The 20,699-nt window shown below is 48.6% G+C and overlaps 1 protein-coding gene across 2 annotated transcripts in view; it reads left to right on the top strand.

Annotated features, from left to right (window-relative positions):
• The window catches only part of PIK3R3 (phosphoinositide-3-kinase regulatory subunit 3), a 77,752-nt gene that overhangs the window by 33,896 nt on the left and 23,157 nt on the right, over window positions 1–20,699 (top strand). The window contains exon 1 of one of the 2 annotated variants that reach the window (XM_050307183.1): window positions 11,684–12,398. The exons of the other annotated variant lie outside the window; for it this stretch is intronic. Within the exon in view, the coding sequence (XP_050163140.1) occupies window positions 12,293–12,398 (106 nt within the window). The 5' untranslated portion in view covers window positions 11,684–12,292. Of the gene's footprint in view, window positions 1–11,683; window positions 12,399–20,699 lie in introns of those variants that run through there. 2 annotated transcript variants of the gene reach the window in all.

Raw genomic sequence — 20,699 nt, 5'->3', positions numbered from 1 at the left:
CTGGCCTCTGAGTCCCTTTGCTGTGCCGCTCAAGGGGCTCCTGCCACGGTTGGGGAATTCCCTGCCTTTCCTCCGCTCAGCTGCCCCAGTGCCGCCGCAGCAGAATCAGCATGGGGGGTTCCATCCACAGTATCACCTTCTCCTTAGGCTGGGTGCAGAAAGCACCTGGTGAGAGAAAATCCACCTTATGTGCTTTCTGAACTTGGCACTGGGACCCGCAGTGGGCAGAGGGTGCCGGGCTGAGGGTGCTGTGCCGGGACAGGCAGGCAGGGCTGCAGAGTCCCCCCTGCTCCCCCTCTCCAGCCTGCCGGGCAAGGGGCCAGCTTGGCTTCCTCAGCCCTTTCTGCAGGCAGGGCTGGTATGTTCACCACAAGCTATGGATGGCCTGGCTGCCGCTTACAGTAAATCTGAGTAAGTTGTTTTGGGCAGAGCATTTGCAGTCCCGCAGGCAGCAAACCGGCCATGTCCTACTGGCACCGTCATCTGCCACAGGCGTCTCCTGTTTCCAGCGCGCTCCTTGGCTTTCCCAGCACTGACCTGCCGCGTGTCAAACCCCGTCATCAACACAAAGCCACTTTCCCAGGGTTCCCCCACCTTCCTGGAGGCAGCTGATGTCTCAGGGAGAGGAGCAGCATCTGCTGTCACCCCCCCTGCTTCAGCTCCAGGTGCACAGGGGAGCTGCCAAGGAAGGATCCTGGGGTACTCAGTGATGCCAGCACAGTCCCACAAACTGCTGCTTGACCATTCTGTTGCTGCTGCTTTCTCCCATCACTGCCCTCTGGCCATCAGCTCCCATCTCCAGCAAAGGGACTGGGGGACTTTTCAGCTTTCTTGGAGAATGTGAAACCTTTGTCCCTGTGGTAGCCATTGGATAAACCTGAAGCACCAATGAAGCACTTTCTTTAGAGCTTAAGTGGGATTTACGTGGTAAGGGCTCCAGCCCTCTGCATGGATGGGTAACTCCAAGCATTGGGAAAGGCAAGATCTGATTTAACCAGCAGAGTTTGAGCTCTCGGGATCACATTTTGCATTTCCTTACCCACAAGTATTTTGTCCTTACCCACTTTTTAAGTGAAAACCACTTAGGGGCTCATGCCATTAGTGACTGTGAGGCTTGGGGCTGCAAGGACTGTCCCACACCTCACTTCACATCTGCACCCCAAGTCCAGAGGAAGGTGAGGTACTCACTAGCAAAAGATTCATTCTGTTGAATGACCAAGAAGCAGAAAGCAAGCAAGGCACTAAGTCACCCAGGGGCAGACCACCTCCCAGGTGCTGAGCCCTGCCACCCCTGACCCACCAGCCTGGGGACATTTGCCTCAGAGCAGCTCTGCCAGCTCCACAGCATGTACTGCATTTGGCCCAACCTTTCCCAGCATGGGAAAGGATGCACAGCAGACACAGGCAAGGGATTTTCCAGGGTGAGAGCTTGCTCCTAGTCTGCTTTTTCCGAAGCAGACTGCAAGCATGTGAATCGGAGGTATTTGTCAAGTTGGTTCCTGCAGTGGAAGTGATCAAATAATTGTTCATACACTCGTCTGGCCCAATGGCTCATGCTCACAGAGCAGAAACTTGCTGTCAAGCTGCAGGACTGTGCTTCCCCTGTGATGCTGTGCTTGTATTGTAAGAGGGAGACGCTGAGGCCGCAGGTGCCTTTCCAAGGCAGAGCCGTGTCACGGTCCAGGCACGCTGCCAGCCAGTCGCTGGGACGGATTCCTGACGCACTTTCTCTTGTAGAGTCTCAGGAGGGTTGTACTTGATGACAGGGTTTTCCCTTTTCCTCTTGCCCAACAGGGTGCTTCCAGCATCCTCTCGGCTCCTTCTCCTTTCCTTCCCCCGCCCACCAGTCTGCAGGTCCGACAGCCCATCTTTGGGTTCTCCCCACCTCCCCATGCTCAAGCAGGCATCTGGAACACCCCCTGCTGCTCTGAGCAAGGATGGAGGGCGCACATTCCTATGGGAAAGTCTCCCAGTAGCAGCCTCTTCCAGCCCCTAAAGTGACAGTGACCTGAACATTTCTATTCAGACCAACCATTTTTTCAGGTGCTTGTGACCTCCTCTAATGTATTTTTCTTTGTCCTTTGGGGTTGAAATTATTACCACTTTGTGCAAAAACCAACTCTGAAGTGCTTGGGGAGTGGAAACCTCCCATTATACTTTTGAAAAATAATATTAATCTTCCCTCTCTTTTTATGAAGAGCTCTCTCCCTGATGGCTCAGGACTGGAGGTAGGCATTTGATGTGGAAATAGCCCTTGCTGAAAGAGCCCTTTTGATGTTCATTTTTCACAGGGCCAACTCCAAACCAAACATGGGGGGCACAGGGTGCTGGCAGGGCTGGGCTCCAAAGGCTGCCCAGGAAGGACACAGAACAAATGGAAGGTGCTGCCAGACATTTATCCTGCCTGCTTTGTTTCTCTGAGCCATAGGCAGGTGTTTCCAGGCTTCCAAAAATAATAAAACCAGGGAGAATTCCATTCATTAAAACTGTCCTTGGCCTGATTCAGCTCCAGGACTTAGGGCAGGTGCCCAGTCTGCACTGAGCCAGAGTGATCCTTTGCACAGGAGAAGGCTGGAGTGCCACAGGCCCAGACAGCATCCACAAGAAACAGCATCCTCATCCTTGCTGCAGGGAAATAGGGCACAGGGAAGTGGATTCTTGCTTTGTGACTGAGCCACTGTCTTGGGGTGCCTCTGGTGGCAGGGAGCCTGGTCACAAGTTTCCTTCTTTCAGTCTGACATAGCTCCTAGCTCCTTATTTAGTGGTTTTAGTTATCCACCAACTTTGCCTCCTGTAGTGCAGCAGCAAGTTTTTCTTCCCTTCCCCTGCCTCTCCCTCTCACACTGTTTTCACTCACTTAGCTCCTCAAAGCACTTTTGAGAGGCCGTTCACCGGGGAGGTATTGCCCCAAACAAAGCTGTATTGTTTTCCCAAAGCAAGATAAGAGCTTCCCAGTGGCCGGGCAGTAAAGATGCTTCTTCAGGTGCTAGCAGCTCTTCACAGTGTTTGGGATGTGTCAACCCACCGGCTGGGATTTGCATAGCTACAATATCCCTCTTCATTTTCTGGCAGGTTCTTGGCCTGGAAACCAGTTGTAGTAAACCTTAAACCAGTGTATTGGCCTGGCAATCAGCATTGCACGATTTACTCCGTCTCTCACCTTTTTCTTTTTGGTGACAATACACATTCTGTGCTTTGTCAGCAGAAGGCAGAGGGAGAGCTCACCCTTTGGGGCATCCCATTCCTGAGAGCTGCAGGCACCCAGCGCTCTACAAAGAGCTCGTGTCCAGTGCACAGTCATGGCACCAGGAAACAAAAGGTTTTCCACTGTGTTCTCTACCAATCTATGTGTTGTGAGGGAGACTCAGCTGCGTTTTACCCAAAAGCTTTGTCCTCATTCAAATCCGAAGATGTTGCAAGTTTTGTCTGATCCTTGAGGAACAGATGAACTGCTGGACATCTGGAAATCCTGGATGCAAGCACAGCTCAGCCCGAAGGCACATGCTTAGCAAGACCAGTGCTCCCAGGACACAGGGGACCAGCCACACACGTGCTGTGCAGTCCCTCCGTGCACAGGCTGTAAAGCTGATGCTTTCCAAATGCTCTGGATTTGTTGCGTGTTTTTTGGAGGACATCTGTGTAGCACAGGCACTGGTGGGCTCAGGATTCCAGCAAACAGCCACAGGATTTACCTGGTGTGCTGGGAAGCTGAACTTCATGCTGCAGTGGCTGATCTGCCAACTTGTGCCCACCTCCAGCCGTGCCACTGCGACAAGGACTTAGTGAATCTGTGAAATCTTGGGGTTTGATGGATAAATGTCCTGTCTAATGGCACGAAGTAATGAGGTGGTTTGCAGGTATAAGGGGTATATCCTGCATGTTTGTAGAGGATATCTAGGACTCCTCAAGGCAAGCATGGCAGCAGAGACACAGAGTGAGTTCTCAGGGTCCTAAAGTCCCACCTGTCCTCCACAGAAGTAATATTCTCTTGGGAACCCAGCATTATTCAACCAAATTCCCGGTTTGAGTTCAGAAATCTTCAGCAGGGAAATAACCCTAATGAAAAGGACAGACAAGAAAAGGTCTTAAAGAAGCTGACCTGCAAGTTGCCTTTGCTCAAACCCTCCCTGCCCATTGCCTTGGCTGGACAAGGAAGGCATCATGTTCATGTGCTGGATTTTAAACAATCACCCTACACCACGCCGTTTGTTTTATTTCCCTGCTTAGCGCTCAGAGGCTGTTCTTCTTTTGCTTATTTACTGTAAAGCAGAGAAAGCCAGGGAAAATGATCTCCAAAGCAAACAGAGCCATGTTTCCATTTGGGAAAACTTAGAGGGAAAGCGCGTGTAGCTAAGCAACAATGCATGATGGTAAATGGGTCATTTTCCAAGGCATGAATTGCATGTGGATAACTGCAAGGAAAACAACCCCAGCCAACACACTGCCGACGTTTGAATTCTTGGCATAAGTGATTAATAAGAAATGAGAGGACTTTTCAATGCCCCCGAGAGCTCCCAGGGTTGTTATGGGGTTTTTTCTCCTGCTTTCCATCTCCACCCAAAACCTGGGATGGGAGTCTCTGTTACTGGGGCTGGGCAAAGCTCCGAGTACGAATGCCTTGCAGCGAGGTTCCCTGGACACAAAGAGTGATAGGTCAGCTCCACCACGTCCCAGGGAAAGGGATGGGGCCAAGGGAGTTGCATGGCAGGACTGGGGACTCAACCAGGAGAAACTGCCTTCTGTTTTGGGCCAGAGGGAAGCCAGCATTCCCCTGTGCATCAGCACTGAAGTTTGATCTCAGCCTCCTCCAGCAGTACCCAGGGGTGGCTTTGCTCACTCTCCCTCCTTGTGAAACCAGATAATATCTCAGCTGTAAGGAAATGGGGGATGGGAGCTTTCTTACCCTGGGGTAACACATTACATATATATAAGGGTACTAGTACTAGGATAACACTAGCTATGGGATGGTGAAATCATTCAGGAAGCCAGGAATGGGAGAATTTGCTGGAAGGTAAATAGGTGAGATCACGTTGGGCTGGGGGCGTAATGTCCACATCGTGTAGCTGCTGCATTATGGGGGACTGTGCCTGTCTCAGCTGCGGGTGAAGGATTAGGGAACCCTTCAGCTTTCCATTGTAGTGTAGGAAAGCTGTTGTGTTGGGTTTTTTTCAGAGTAATAACAAATCTACAGAGATTGCCACCTTCAAACCCCTGCTGGCAACCCAGCCTTCAGGTCACCAAGTGGGATGGCATCAGAGCAGGGACGAGACCTCACTTTTCCTAGAGGTACCACTGATTTCCTCTTCCTGCCACTTGTATCACTGGCTGGGATCGAAACATACTCTGCCATTTTTATTAAAAAGAAAGAGTTAATGCAGGAAAGTATTGGGATTATTTCTTCCCTCCATGAATAAAGTTCTACAGTTCCTCTTAAAATCAGACCTGAGGAATTTACAGAGTGGTTATTGTACATTCCTTGGGAAAAAAAAAATCTAAGCAAGTAGTTCTAGTGCATTAAAGCAATGAATAGAGGAAGTGAAAAATATTTTAAATTCCTGTACAGTGTTACATTTAAAAAGGGTTCTGGTTTAGGACTTTAGAATCAGGGAGGTGCCTTTTTTCTCTCTCTCTTTTTTCCCCTTCTAATTTCTCTGAACTTGTTACAAGTTTCCTTCCATTTTGCTCACCATTTCCAAGCAACTAAATAGAGAGAGGCCTGGAACGATGACAGAGATGCAAAGTGCACAAAGGGACCAGAGTGTGGTCCGATAATTCTGTAATTGGAGCTGCTCGAGGCAAAATTTTTTTCAAGCCAGTGTAAATGGGGATCGCTGAAACCCTTAACAATCGGTCTGTCAGGCCGCTTCTTTAATGGATTGCTCTGTTTAACTCTCTCTGTTTGTCACTGGCAAGATGACAAGAGAAATTAGTGTACTGGAAAATATAAGGTAACTGGCAGTTCCCCAGCCCAGTTCCACAGCCCTGCAGACCCCGGGGTGCCGCAGCGCCAGAGCCCGGCTCACCGGCTGCTCTCCTGCCTCTGTGGAGGAGGAGGAGGGGAGCTTGCAACTTCCTACCCTTCCTAGGGATAGGAAGACCTGCAAAAATACCCTGTGGCTCTGGGACTGGCCTAGTGAAGAGCGTGTGGGGAGAAGGGGGAGGGTTGGGGGGTCCCTGGAGCACCATGTGCAGCTGGCAGCAGGCCAGGACTGGGGTGGGGGAGAGCGCGCAAGTGTCCTCCCAAGTTGCAAACCTTTAATCGGCAGCAAACTGGCCTTGTTGTCCGCTTTTACACCACAGATACTCTTTTCTAAAGCGCTGGGAGTTAATACCGGTTTTCTGGGAGCACTGGGTGAAGGGTGGGAGCAGTCACCGTCAGAGAAGATGCTTCCAGTGTGTGTGTGAGTGTGCACGAGCACATGTGAGTGTGTGCAAGGGTGCACTGCTTTGGAGATGCTCCGACACCTCCATTGTTTGCAGCCAGACCCTGAAACTTGGCAGCAATGATGCCCCGAGGCTAGAGATGTACCTTTCACTTTTCCCATGAAATTCCATTCTGGTTTGGCTGAGTTTAAAAAAAAAAAAGAAAAAGAAAAAAAAAAAAGTTTGAAAATCACCATTTCCCTTCTGCTGCCTGCATTCCTCAGGAAAACTTTGGCAGCCTGTCAAAACAATAACTGAACGTGAACTTTCTAAAGAGCTGGCCTGGAGCTGTCTGCCAAAGCAGCAATTCAGCACAGCTCAGCTCTGCGTGTCCTTTCCCTCACCCCCACCACCGCCACCCCACCCTGTGCCCACTCCCTTGCACACCCATCCCTGGGCACCCTCTGGTGCAGATGTGTCCACCAGTGTGCAGACCACAGGGTTGGAATACGCTATCCAGCTGCAAAAGCCACACGCACCTCCTCTCCCCTCACAGGAGAGCAGCTTTCTGCTTCCATCCTGGACCGTTACTCCCGCAATTTTTTGGGCAGAAGCCTTTGGAGCGGCGAGGAAAGGCCAGCCCAAACCTTGCTGAGAAATACCTCAAGTCCAGCTGCAACAACCTACGTTGTAGACATTTATTTAAAAGATCTTTTTCTTCATTCTTCTTTTTTTAAATGTCATTTCCTAAGTTAAAAGAATGTTGTTTACAATACAAAGCCAAGTGCTTTTAAGTTAGGAAATGCCTAATGTATGATTCCTTGCAAGCTCAGCTCTGTGTGCACGCACTGTGCTCCAACCTTTACGTACGTGAGCCCCTATCCCAACCTCTATCCTTACCCTGTGGACAGGGGAGGGAAAAGGGCACAAGCAGCTCCCACCGCTGTAAATAAGACACTTCCTAACGCTGAAGTGTTTTGTTTGAATGTTTTTGCAGACCGCATATTATTCTTTAATACAGGTTTTTAATGCAATGTATAATTTTCAAACCGAAGCACCCGACTTCGGCACACTTGCCAGAGTTTTTCCTCACCACAGAAATGTGGCCGCATCTGGGGTGGAGTGAGGCAACTGTTTTGCAGCCTATTAGGACATTAAATGACTATAAAGCAGGGAGGAGGAAGCACAATCCTTGTTAAAAAAGCCCCATTACATTTCACATGAAGGTGCTGGAGGTTGTGTGGGGGGAAGCTGCTGCTACTTCATCCCTCCCTGCAGGGATTAATACTCTTGATCTGGTGGCAAGTGCTTTGTGGTCTCTGTGGTACTTCTGGGCCTCAGACTGTACAATTGATGGGGAAGATGGTGCTTGCACTGTCCCCATGCTGTCAGCACCTCTCTGGTTCAGGAAGGCAGGATGACCCTCTGACTTTCCCAACACCTCTTTTCCCACCAGCAAGGCCCAGGTTTAGCTTGCAGTGCACGGAGCCACACTGAGGCCCCAGTGGCAGTGTCTAGGCCAAAGCATACCAACCTTCCTGCCTTTCCTCCTCATCACCAGGAGCTGAGAAACAGGCAGGAAGAATCCATTAAACCAAACCAAACTGCTGCAACTGGTTGTTCCTTGCAAGGTGCGGCTGCCTCCGTGGGAAGCTGGCCACCAGTCATGGCCCATCCTCCACGGTGTCTGTGCAGCACAAGGCCAGGAATTTCATGTAGCATTTACTGATGGCCAGGGAGTTGTCCTTTCTGCTCTACCTTCTCCAAGCTCCCCCTTCCAGCAGGCCCTGAGCTTGTGCTAACAGTGAAGCTAATGTGGATCTTGGGAGTGGCCAGGAGTCTCCAGCCTGCCCCAAAAATCTCATCATTTTCGTGTGTTTGGCTGGCAGCACTGTGGATTCAGCCCCTTCCCTCCCTCCCTCCTCCACCCCTCCAACTATAAAAGCCTGTTGTGGCCTACATTCAGCTGTCGGATATCACATTATCATGGCTCTGCAAAGGGGAAACCAAGCAGTTTGGCACAAATGGCTTTTCTGTGTTCAGCCTGTTCCAGCGCGGGTCTGTTTGGCTCCTCCTGAAGCACATGGAAGCGCTCAAAACTTCAATATTTAATCTTTCCTTGAAATGCAAATTGTCAGATCCCCGGGAAGGAAAGTGAGTGAGTGCATGGCCGCCGATGCGGGATGACGGGAAGGCAGCAGGCACCGGGCTCACTCCTTGCCTTTCAGCCTTAGCGTGGGGCAGCAGGTCCCCTCCTCCAGCATTCCCACAATCATCATTATCTTAGTTCAGTGTTTTAGCGTAGCTTTTCCTGACTTGGGGTGACCCAGTGCTCAGCCAGACCCTGAGCATTCCCGAGCACTCGGCGTGCTCCGGGTTTTGTGTCTGTTCTCCGTGGGTGCTGCCGTGATGCTCGGTGGTCAGACCTTGTGCCTGCGGAGGAGAGGCACACACAGATGGGGCTTAGCAGTGTGTGGGGCAGCACATGTGCCTCCCTCTCCCCCCCTCAGCACACACATGCACACTATGCTCACCCCTTGTGCAAGGAAGGTGTTGTGGTTCGAAAGGGAGCACCTCATATGTGGGTCTTGGGAGCCAAGCAATCCTAGATATAAGTACAGTTTTGAGAAATAAAAACACATTAATATTCTGTTCTCTCAAGGCATTATCCTACTGTTTACCATTACACACAGTCCTTTGCCTTAAATTGCATCTTTGATTAAAGCAGCAATGAGAGAAACCAGTGCTAATAACAAAATGTATTCTGCTTTAAATCACTAAAGTGAAAACATCAATAAGCTGTAACCATCAGTGCCGCCATGAAAATGAAGGGAACCACCATGGGAAACAGCAAGGATGAAATCCACTTTGCCAGCATAAAAGCCAAGTAATTAGGTCTTATGTGGGTGGAACTTATAATGAGGTGCAGGAAGGGGGAAAATGAATTTCAACCCAAGTCTGCCTCCTCCCCCACCTCTGCCAGAGCTGCTAATCTAAGTTTGGGGGCTGCCATAGGGACTGCAGCCCCATTTTTTCAGTTCTGCAGGGTCTGCAAAGCAGCATCCGCCTCTCCAGCTGCAGCCATGCCCGACCCTTGTGTGGTGCCCCACATGCTGTCGCTGGGCAGCCAATGGCTTGTACCCACAGCACCAACTTAAATTTCTCTGGGGGAGTGGGCTGTGCTTCCATTTCCCTTTGAACAAGCTGGAGCCAATATATTGTATCAGCCCAAGGAATTTAATTTAAAAATTAGAAAAAGGAATCGTATCTGGCTATCACGGATTAATCAGAATTTGTGGATGGGGTTATAAAATTAATTTATATCCAGTGAGTGATTTGAATCAAAGCCCTGTGCTCCTCTGCAGCTGTCCGTCCCTCAAGGAGCTCCGTTACTGGAGCAGCCTGCTCTCAATTGCCGGCTGTGGAAGTTGTGATACATCAGCAAACTTTAGATCTTCCCTCATGCTCTTACATCGGGTACAACCTCTCAGTTATTCAGTGTTGCAGTCACCCTCGGGTTCACCCAAGCCAGGAGGGCGTCCTCAGGAGCTGCTGCCTAATACTAGAGCAGGAGAAATTATTCGTCACTTGCTCTTCCACGCTTTGAAGTGCAAATAAAGCAGACAACTTCAGCGCTGGGTTTTCCAGCATTCCCTGACATCTCCGCAAGATCAAGGTCTTGTCCCTCCTTGTGCCTGTGACGCTGGTTGGAGGTCTCAGGAAAGGACTTATCCTGAATTTCTCAACTTCGTTTAGCCTTTCCTTGAGGATGCTTTTTCGCGCTAAAGCCGGGGCTGAGTGCCGAGCTTGGCAGCACTTCTGCCTCCCGCCGGTGCCTGCGGGCTGCGGGCTGTGGCTGCCCATCGGGATGTGGCTGCCAGGCAGGCTGGGGTTCCGTTTCGGGCGTGTTCGCAGCTCAGATTTATCCCAAAGCTTATGAGAGACAGACATCCAGTGTGCTGCCTTTTCCTGCGCGGTTTTTTGGGGGGTTTGTGTTTGGGTGGTTTTTTTGGGTTTTGTGTGTGTGTGTGTGTTTTTTTGGGGGGGCGGTTGGTGGGGTTTGTTTTTGGTTTTGTTTGGAGTTTGGTGTTTTTTTTGTTTGTTTTGTTTTGTTTTTTGGTTGGTTTGTTTGGTTTTTTCCCCGCTGGTTATGTCACTAGAAAGCGCGCTGGGTTTTTCCCGGGGTCACACCCGCCTCAGTTACGGTGCCCTCTGAAATGGTCGGGTTATTACGTGGATCGCTCAGCAAGGCAGCTGACAGGGCCCTGCACAGGCAGGGCAGGGAGAAGAACCCTGTTTGCGGTTGAGGGGTCAGACACAGCCGGGCATGGGGACAGCGGCTCCACCCGCACAGGGCGCCCTGTGCCCGCACACCCCGTCCCCGCAGCGGGGTGGCAGGCAGGCCCGGCGCTGCGGCGCACCGGCTCGGGGGGAGGAGGGGGCAGCACCCCCGGCGGTACGGGCAGCAGGCGTTCCCCCACGGGTCGCGTTAGGGCTGCCGGTGTCGGGGCACCGAAGGATGCCCGGCCCGGGGTGCGGGACCGCTGCGGGTCCCCCCGCGCCCCGTCCCCGCTCTCGCCCCGGCGCTCCCCTTCCTTTGTCCCGCTTGGTAACCGGCACCGCCGGCCAATCGCCGTCGAGCCGGCCGGCCCCGCCGCCCGCCGATTGGCCGGGCCTCCCGCAGCGCTCCGCCAATCGCGGCGCCCGCTGCTCCCTCAGACAAAGGCAGCGGCTCTGGCAACTGCGCCGCGCTCCCCCCGCCCCCCGCGCGTGCTCCGCGGCACCGGCCCCCTGGCGCCCGGCCAGCCGCGGCACCTACCACCGCCGCCTCGCGCCTCGGGACGGGGGGGATGGCTAGGGAAAGGCGCCGAGGGAAGTGGCGAAAGGGAGACGGGTAACGGTTAGGAAAGGGGGGAAACAGATTTTTGTCCTGTGTCAGGCTTTCTGTCCGGGCGTGCCCCGCCAGCGTGAAGAACGATGTTACAGCTTTACGCCTCTTTTCGCCCACCCCCCCCTCCTCCGCCTCGTGGACGCGCCCGCTCGCACACAGCCCGGTTCGCCTCCAAGGGGTTAAAAAGCCGGCGCGAAGCCCCGCCCCGCTGGCGCCGGGGGGGCGTGGCCTCGTCGCCGGCAAGAGGCGGGCGGCGGCGGCCGGGCCCCTCAGAGCCGCTTAAAATGTCACCGAGCGCGGCCGCCCCGAGCTCGGCACCGCCGCCCGCCACCAGCGCCGCCCGCCGCCCCGCGCCGCCAGCACGGCACGGCGGGCCCCGCCGCGGGCCGCCCGCCCACCGCTGAGCCCCGCGCGTCCAGCCCAGCCCAGCCCGGCCGGCGGGCACAGCGCCGCTCGGGCTCCGCGCCCGCCCGTATTGTTGCCCGCCGCCGCCACCGCCTCCTCCTTTCTCGTCCTCCGCCGGCGGAAAGGATTCATCCAGAGACTGAAATCTCCCCACTTTTTATCCATCGCTACCACCCCACCCCCGCTCTTTTCTGTGGGGCGGCTTGGTTTTGCCCGTGTTTTAAAAATACCCCAAAAACGGCGATTTTTTTTTAAAATTTTTTTTTTTTCTTTTTTCAGAGAGAATTCAGGAAAGTGGCTTTTCTGTGGAAAGGTGTCTCTTTAAACAAAAAGAAGCACTCTCTCTATATATATATTATATATATATATACCTATCTTAGTTCCTGCAGGGCAGCTTCTGAGGTGACTTGCGTGGAGGCTTTTATTTTTTTATTAAGTTTAATTTTGCGATTTTCAATTTTTTTTTTTCTCTTCGCTAAAAGTGTTATTTTAGAGCGAGGTGGATTCTTCTCGGCTTTTTCTTTTTTTTCCCTCTTTTTTTTTTTTCTTCTTTCCCCCCCCTCCCCCCCACTCCGTTAAAAGCCGAGCTACCCAGCCCCTTATTCCCAGCCCTGCCGGGACTTGGCTGTCGCGATGTACAACACGGTGTGGGATATGGACCGCGATGACACGGACTGGAGGGAAGTGATGATGCCCTATTCCACTGAGCTGATATTTTACATTGAGATGGACCCTCCAGGTAGGGAGCCGAAGCCTGGGTGCTGCCGTCCATCCCTGCCCTCCCTCCTCCTGCACACTTTTCCCTTTCGAAATAAAAGGAGAGGGGGAGGGGGAGGGATTAATATCTGTAGTTAAACTTTGCATAAACTTTCCAGGGACTTGGGCTCGCTGTCTCCTGAGCAAAAGTATTTTGATACTGGGTGGTTTTTTTGGTTTTTTTTGTGGGGGAGGTGGGAGGGTAACAGCGATTTATGGTGCCTTTGGGGAGATGGAAGGAGGCAGGAGGAGGAGAGCTGCTCGCAGCCCCTCTCCCGAGTCTCCTTTTTTTTAAAGCCTTTATTGAAAAGCGTATATTTCGGATGTATTCGCTCCTAGAGGAGCGCTTTTATTATCCTCTTCACCTGTGTGCCTTTATGTGCCTGTAACACTTTGATGGTGGTGATTTACCCACCTCCATTCAGTTCCAGTTTAATCGCTTTTACAGTCTCCGAGACCCTTTTCTCCCCAGCAACCTTCCAGCATTGACAGATGAGGTGTGTGCTGTCGCTGGATTTTGGTGCTGGGGGGATAATACTTGGGAACAGGCTGGAATCCATCCCTGGAGGCACTGCTACTTTGATAACACTTAATAACCTTGTTCAAAAGGGTTTGGTGCAACTTTTCTCCACACACACACACACACACTCCCCACCCCCATGGATTGCCAGTGCTGAAAATGAGGAAAGGCATTGTCCCTCGTTTGCCTGAAGTTTGTAGATGGGACAGAAAGTTTCTTTTGTGTCTGAAGAGTGAGGGAAGGCTTATGAGGAGGAGGAGAGGGTGAGTCTTTCTTTGGTAAGGAATTAAAGTAAGCGTAAGTGGGTACTGGTGAAACTGTATCTATACCTGTAAGAAGAGTCAAACAGGTTGAAAGCAGCAAGGTAATTGAAATGCCTTTATCTTCTCAGGTCTCTGATCTGTACAGCCAGAAGGTACAGTAAAATATGCACCAAAAATCTTAGCCTGCAGAGGAATTGATAGCAAATAAGTACTTCTAAGTGGTGTCTTCTGTGGGGCATGTACTTTCAAAATGTTCTTTTCAACCTGTGCCTGAATCGTGGCATGTATCTGCAAGTGTGGTTTAGTCTCTTTGTTTCAGCACAGTGAGCTATATTTTGCTCTCTGGAGGTATGTGGTACTTTAATTAAAAAGAGGAGGAGGTGATCATCCTGAGATTTTTGGATCTCAAGGACTTGCTTCCTCTGGTAACTCTGACACTTTGAAAATTGGGCAGATCTCTCAGAAACACAATACTGGCCACTACTCATTAAATTCTTGCATAGCTGACACTATCTATTTTTAGATGTTGCTCCTGAAAGCCTAAAGTTCAGTCAAATCTGTTTTCTTCTCTGGATTTCAAAGGATATCTTTTCTGCAAGTGCTTTTGATTCTGAGGTTTGTATTTGTATGTGGTTGTATCAAGTGAACAACTATCCAAGTCCCATTGTAGATGACTTTAAGCAATTGGTGTGGGATTTTTATTAAAAGCACATAAAGCCCCTTGAATGGTTTAGTGCAAAGAGGCTGCTAAAAAGGGCTGGCCTAACTGAGCTGGTCAGAAAACAACTTTCCAGTGTTTCTGCGGGCATTTGGCCATGCAAAATTCTTAGGAAGCCTTACAAAGTTTACATTAAGAAGCAGCTCTCCTATCATTAATAATGTCAGTATGTCCATCATTGAAGCCCTCTTGTCAGGGATCAAGGCTCTGCACAGTCCAAACACCAGTTAGCCGAAGGACTTAATGTTACAGGCTGATCCCTGGAGTGTTCAGTAACTTTATCTTTCACATTTTTAAACTGGAAGAGCCAGAGCTGGAAATGATGCAGGGGATAATCCCCATGTGTATGTCCTGATTTCGTCTAACTACAACTTTTAAATTGCAGGGGAAAGGAGGGAGGGAGAGAGCGGCAGAGGGGCTCTGCTTTTTGCCTGTCCAGAGGTGGGGTGGGAAAGCGTTTTCTGCTCTGGGGATGATAGGTCATCCCTAAGGGGCGCGCGGAGGAATTTGTTTGGAAGGCTTAAACATTCGGCATGCCTTGGGATAAAGTCGCTGCGCTTGCACCCGGTAACAAACCACAGCTCCATCTGGCCCGCTTCCAACACAAATTTTGTGGAGGTTCTCGGTGCAGCGTTCCCCCTGCGTGGCGGCCGGAGCTCCGGAGCAGCTGAGCGACGGCAAGATGTTCCCCGAGCGCCGCGCGGACCAGCGATGTGCAGCACGGCCCTTTTGTTCCCAAAAACTTGCGTTTGGAGAGATCCCTTTCGGTTGGGCTTTTATGCCGCAGCACCGGGCACTGGCGGATTCCGGGAGCCAAGTGTCTGGGATCACGCATGACTGCTCGTGATTGCATTTTACTGCGTCTGAACTTCAGGCAGGAGACAAAAGCAAGGTGAACGTAATGCGCGGTGTCACCCGTAACCTCCGAGGCAAGGGTGGGGATACTGTTTCTTGTTAAGGGCCAGTAGACCTTTAATTTGTCTTGGCAGGCTCTCTTAATACCCACCTTAGCGCTGCCCAATAATAATGCAGAAATAAAATCTGGTGATGGCAGGCAGCCTGCAGCGCAGCCGGAGCTTCTGTCAGGCCTCAGTGCACCTGCACCAGCTTATCAGTGTGCTCGTGTTTGCTGTTCAGGGCTGTAGGTGTCAATGGATGTTCAGAGCAGGTCCTGAAGCCTCCCCCCTGGAAGGGCTCGCTCGAAAGTTCAAAAATAATAATAATGCCTCTCACACACGAATTTTCCCCGGCTCTAGCGGAGGCAGGGCCAGGGCAACAAAGGATTGCAAGCTTTCTGCTAGCCTTTAATCCATCCTAAACGCAGGAGTGGGACAGTTTTCCCAACCAGAGTGGTAGAAACAGGGATTCACCTCTGCCAGCTTCACAAAGCAAGATTTAAAGCAGTTCAACTAACACTGGAGCCACAGTAGTGAAAACCAGCAGAGTGACTTCTGTTACCTAATGGGTTTTCCTTCTGCTTACATTTTATTTTGCATTTATACATTCATCATTGGCATGAGGTAGGACCTCTTTGTGGCAAATAATACTATGTGCAAGAAATAATGTTTGGTATCTAAAGACACAGCTTGAACCATCAGTTGCATAGAGCTAAGATAGCTCCTCAACTTTCTAATGATGGATGAAGTTAGAGTGTTACAACCATAGCAGCATCATGTGCTGGTTCTGGCTTTAAGAAGCTGCCTCTTGGGGGTTCACGTGCATGTTTATCCTTCCTATGGGTCTTGCTGTCTAAAAAGACAAGAAAATAGGTTACTGGATTGAATTTAGTTTTTATTTCAGGTCTGCAAAAAGTTGTTACTGCCAGAAGTTAAGTTATTGAACAGAGGATGTCAAATTGACTGCAAAAGTTACTGGAGGACCTCAAGCACCACTACCTATGTATTGTCTCACTTCTAATTAGTAGGACTAAGTCATGTCTTTCCCTCTGTAGATCTGGGATATATTATCAGTTGTGTTGATGATAAAATGTGTAATCACTGAATACATTTTGTCACAGTTGGATGAAAATCAGTAAGAGTGCTCCACTGGGATTTCTGATACAGATGTCAGTAAAGATATTTGGCTCAACTACAAATTAGAGGTTAGTTTCATTTGTGTGGATTATGAAGAAAACCACAAGTTTAAAGTAGGCTTCCTAATGCAGAATGGGCTCTGTCTGTCTATGACTAGATAGTGCAATAACTGTTTGACCTGAAGCTGTAGGAAAGTTACCTTTTTGGAGCCCATTAGGCTCTAATATGACCAACTATGTTTATAACTTGATCCAGCTGTCTTTTTCAAGAATATTACTTTTCCGTGCCTGGTGTGCTGAGACTGCCTGTAACAAAGCTGTTGCTACAAAATCTTTTGATAATTAAGGGGAAGGGGGGGCAACAATAATCTATAGGCTGCTTGGTTTAGTCCACTTTGTAAAAGCAGCACTGCCAGCATATGAGTGAGACGAGCATTCAAGAGAAAAAACCTGTATTTATTCATTATAGTTTCTATTTTCTTCTCATATATAATTTGACAACCCTTATTTTAGGGGAGCGATACTATAATTGTAATTTGGAAAACACAGGGTTCCGAGCTCAAGGGCAGTGTTTACTGGGATACCGGGCGTGCTGTATCATTATCAGTGTTACAGTGGAAACTGAATGTGGCTTCTCAATTAGGGTGTGTGGTACACAGTAGCCAGATGTAGGTGAACACTGCGTGTCTATGCCTGACTAGTTTTCCAGTGGGAGAACAGATGCAAATTTTAATAGCACTGTCAGTATTGTCCTTCAGCTTATCTGAGCTGACTCCAGAAGCTTATCAAAGTTCTGCTCTTGCACATCTTAAAGGGGAAGGGAAAAAAAAGGTAGTTCTACTAGTGCATGTAATCAAGACAGTAGCTGCAACTGTCTTTTTTGCTAATTTAAGTCTTGCTGAAAATCACATTTCAAAGAAAGTAGACGTTTCGGGTTGAGAGTTTCCTTATTACAGAAGGGAAGTTTGTGCAGGCTGGTTTAGGGTAGAGGAGGGAGTAAATGAGGCTCAGTCACTTGTGCTCTGCACATCCTAGAAAATCCTGGTTTGATTGGAGTCTCAGCTCCTATGAGGACAGTGATGTGAAATGCTTATAATCTGTTCTTGTTATACCTACTTTTCTCTACTGGCCTTTTCACTTAATGACTGCTGTAACCATTTTTTATTTCTGATTGCATTTCAGGCTTGCTTTTGCATTCCTTGCATTTCATTTTCATTTTGATGGCTCTAACTGTTAAAGAATATCACTCATCAGCTTTCAATTAAATACATGAACGCAAAAAATAGCATCATTAATATAAAGTGAAATGATGTTTTGCTTGAGATGAGAGAACCTGCTTTAAAAGGCCGACATTTGTGTTTATCAGTAGGCTTTCACATGATGTAGAAATAGTTGGGGAGGGAAAGCTTGCTGAAGGGAGTTGTTCAGTTCTGTGTTCTGTAAAGCTGTAGGCTTATGCAAACTGAAACACAAGGGGACATTCTGAGAAGAAACCAAGCTCTTCAGCACATGTTTGGAGGCAAAACTTGCAGCAAATGTTATTTCTGCAGTTTTTGTTCCCAGCACTTGTGTGTCTTGCATGATGCCTGTGCCTGACAGGAGCTAATCGTGGTGTTCCTTCTATCTCACCCCTTTAAAAGGAGAAAACTCTTCCTGGAGTTTCCTCTGGAGACTATTGCTTTCCCAAGCAGCAGAATTGACTTCTGTCTTTGCCATTGCCTGCATGATATCTTACTCCAGACTGAAGCTATTCGGGCTTATCTTTGCTCTACAGCTTGGGAAAACAGAGGCATAGCTGGTCATACACATCTGCGCCCAGGACTGAAAGCAGTTGGGTGCCTTACATCACCTCATGTGGTTGTTTAGTGAGTCACCTTTTGGGCAGAGAAAGAGAGCAGCATAAAGAATACTTTTATCAGCAGGCTCTGTGTGTTTTAAAGCTTAGGCTTTATTATTGTCAAAAAGACTGTTAACTGTGTTGAAACAGGTTGCACTAAAACTTTGGCCCCATTAAAGCAATAGGTGTGTTCTAGCTGGATTTTTTGGAAACTCATTTTTGTAAAGTAGGTTGCTGAGTAATGCTTAAAGAACAGCCTCTGCTCATGTACTAAGTACCCCTATGGAAATGAGTCAGATTGTCTTTTTTTCTTCTGCTTTTTTATCTCATTTCTTCTGACAGGTTAAAGTCTGCACAATAGCTAAGTAAGCAAGAATTCACTTCTCCACATAATCTGAACTACAACATATGAGCTGGTGCCGGGTCCCCAAGCAGTGTGAGTGGATGTAGCTTTTCATTGTGCTCCACTCAATAGTCAAAGATTTTGCAATGTTTCAGTGAATATATTTCAGTTCCTTAGTTCTTCTAGTTCTGACGAGAAGTGTCTGTGTACAGGGAGTTTTATAAGGATTCATACAGTTCAAAAAAGGCAAAGTGCAAGTGCTGCCTCTTGTAGCCCTTTCCAAAAAGGACTCCAGCTGCCCTGCTGGCCACTGACCAGCTGCCTGGTGAATCCTGGTGCCGAAGCACAATGCGCTCTGAAGCTTTCCTGTGGCTGAACAGGATCCAGGTTCTTCTCTGGCTTTGAGTCCAGCAGCACACTTAAGATGGATACCTTCCATCCAGAGCATTTTGAAAAAAGGAGATGAAATGCTTCAACTGCTTCAGCCTGTGACTGCTTCCAGCATTCGCTCAGACTCTACCAGTTTTTGTGAGCTGGAAAAATGTTATTTTAGTGATAGTTCATAGGAATGTTACTTCTAAAATCAGATATCCCTGAAGCTGACACGTGGTTATCTAGAAAAGGCTTGAAAACCATCATGTTTCTCAGCACAAAAATTTGAGGGTTTGGAAGAATTAAAAAAATATCAGTCTGTTCCTTATTCCCTTAATATTGTTTGTTCTTTCACTACAGAATAACTTGACTTTTGGTTGTGTCACTTTGGGATTCTTGTACTTCAGGTCAGTTTTCTCTTTCCAAACATAAACCTCCTGTTTCTTTTTGCTAAGTACTCCTTACTCTCTATTGCTTTCCTTCTCTAACCCTTGAAAGAAGAAAATCCACTGGAGCCATTTTTTACTTTCTCTAACCTTATCCTAATTTTCAATCTCTACTGTCCCTGGAATCTCCTGGCTGTACCCAATCATCTTTTCTTTTGGAGGAATTCTTGCATCCCTCCTCTCAAAAGAAACCCAAACAAACCCCCTGAAACCAGACCTGCTGCAATGGAGTTCTAGAAAAATTGCTGTAATGAGGGAACATGGCCCACTGTTGGGGTGTGGGGTTTTTTTGAGTGTGGGCAGTAGGGCTTGTACTCCAACACTTGCCCCAGGGAAATGTTTTAGAGGTGAAATGGATGAGGAGTTCATTGGCAGTGTTGCGTATGTGAGTTCTATTGTCTGTTACAACCTGAATTTGTGCATTGCAGTGGAATTTCTGAGACTGTCAGTGCTCACTGATAAGTCCTTGGACAGTGGAAGAAGTCAAGTTCCTGCTGTGAAACGGATTTCATTAAAATACTTCGAAGATCACCCTGTACTGAGTAAGGAGGTTGAATCCTCTCGAGTTACACCTTGAGATGTGAGCATGAGCAGTGGCCAGGCTGGACTGCTCCATGTCTGCTCCAAATCTCCCCTTCTGCTGCAGGCACTGGAGCACATGGGCTGGGACTTCTGCCTCGGTGGAGCTTCCTTCAACGTCTCCGTTCCTGAAGATGAGGCCTGACAAAACGTGCAACCAGTTTCCTCTGAGCACTTTTCCCACCATCACATTTCTTCTGGAGCGTTGATTTAAAAATGCACCTTTTGATCTTGATTTAGATGGCTTACTGTTAGTAATTTAGGTGGTGTTGAAATATTTGTACGTTGGTAACTAGGAAAGGGTTTCACATAGCACAAGGACAGGTACTGTACAAGGAACAATTTTACATACTGCTCTGAAAGATTGGAGCTAGTGGTAAGCTGAAATAAAATGCTGCTTAAAGCAGCAAGAATCATATGTATTTGCAGCTGTATTATTATTATTTTTAAGTAGCCTCTTATGCAGCAAACTTCTCAGTAGCACCAATTATTTCTGTGAATTCGTTCTCCTATGAGGTTTGTACCTGACATCTGGATGGATGGTTAGTCTTTGAAATATCTGGGGGGGGGAAAGCCCTGGGCTGTTTTTATTTAAATTATTTATTATTTAAAATTAGTTATGATTTAAAATACCCTTTTTCTTTGGGCTTTGGTATGTCTTTTAGCCACAGTGTGTCACTGCTCAGTCCTGACTTCATTCTGTCTCTCTCACAGTGAAAAGCCAGTTCTTACTTCCTGATCACTGTAATTCTCTGCTTATTCTGAATTTTTTGGTTTTAGCTTGCTCTTATCCAAAAATCTATTCCCATGTATTTACCAAAGAGCACTTTTTAGTAGGAGTTTGAAGGCTCTGCCTGTGGAGTGGTAGAAAACATGCAGCAATATTTCTTCTGTGAAGGCAGATGAGGAGCTGCTTTAGTAAGCAAAAAAGAAAATATATTGTCTCCTTGCACTTTATGTTTACTTTTATTGTACAGTCTTCTAGACCCGACATTGAATACTGTAAAGTACAATGTTCTTATAGAGCATGTCATACTTCCATGGCAATAAAATGTCTGTCAGGGACTTTCATCCAGAGTTGGAAAAAGCCTGGACCTACCATCTACATAATAAAGCTACTCCTTCCTGCAGGGAACTGGGCATGTGATGCTGGGTAGTGACAACCTTTGAGTGA

This window comes from Myiozetetes cayanensis, unplaced genomic scaffold (assembly GCF_022539395.1).
Source record: "Myiozetetes cayanensis isolate MyiCay16 unplaced genomic scaffold, myiCay2020 scf12, whole genome shotgun sequence".
In the NCBI taxonomy this organism is placed as follows: Eukaryota; Metazoa; Chordata; class Aves; order Passeriformes; family Tyrannidae; genus Myiozetetes; species Myiozetetes cayanensis.
Note: the sequence above shows the minus strand (reverse complement) of the source record. Positions and strands in the feature narration are given on the sequence as shown.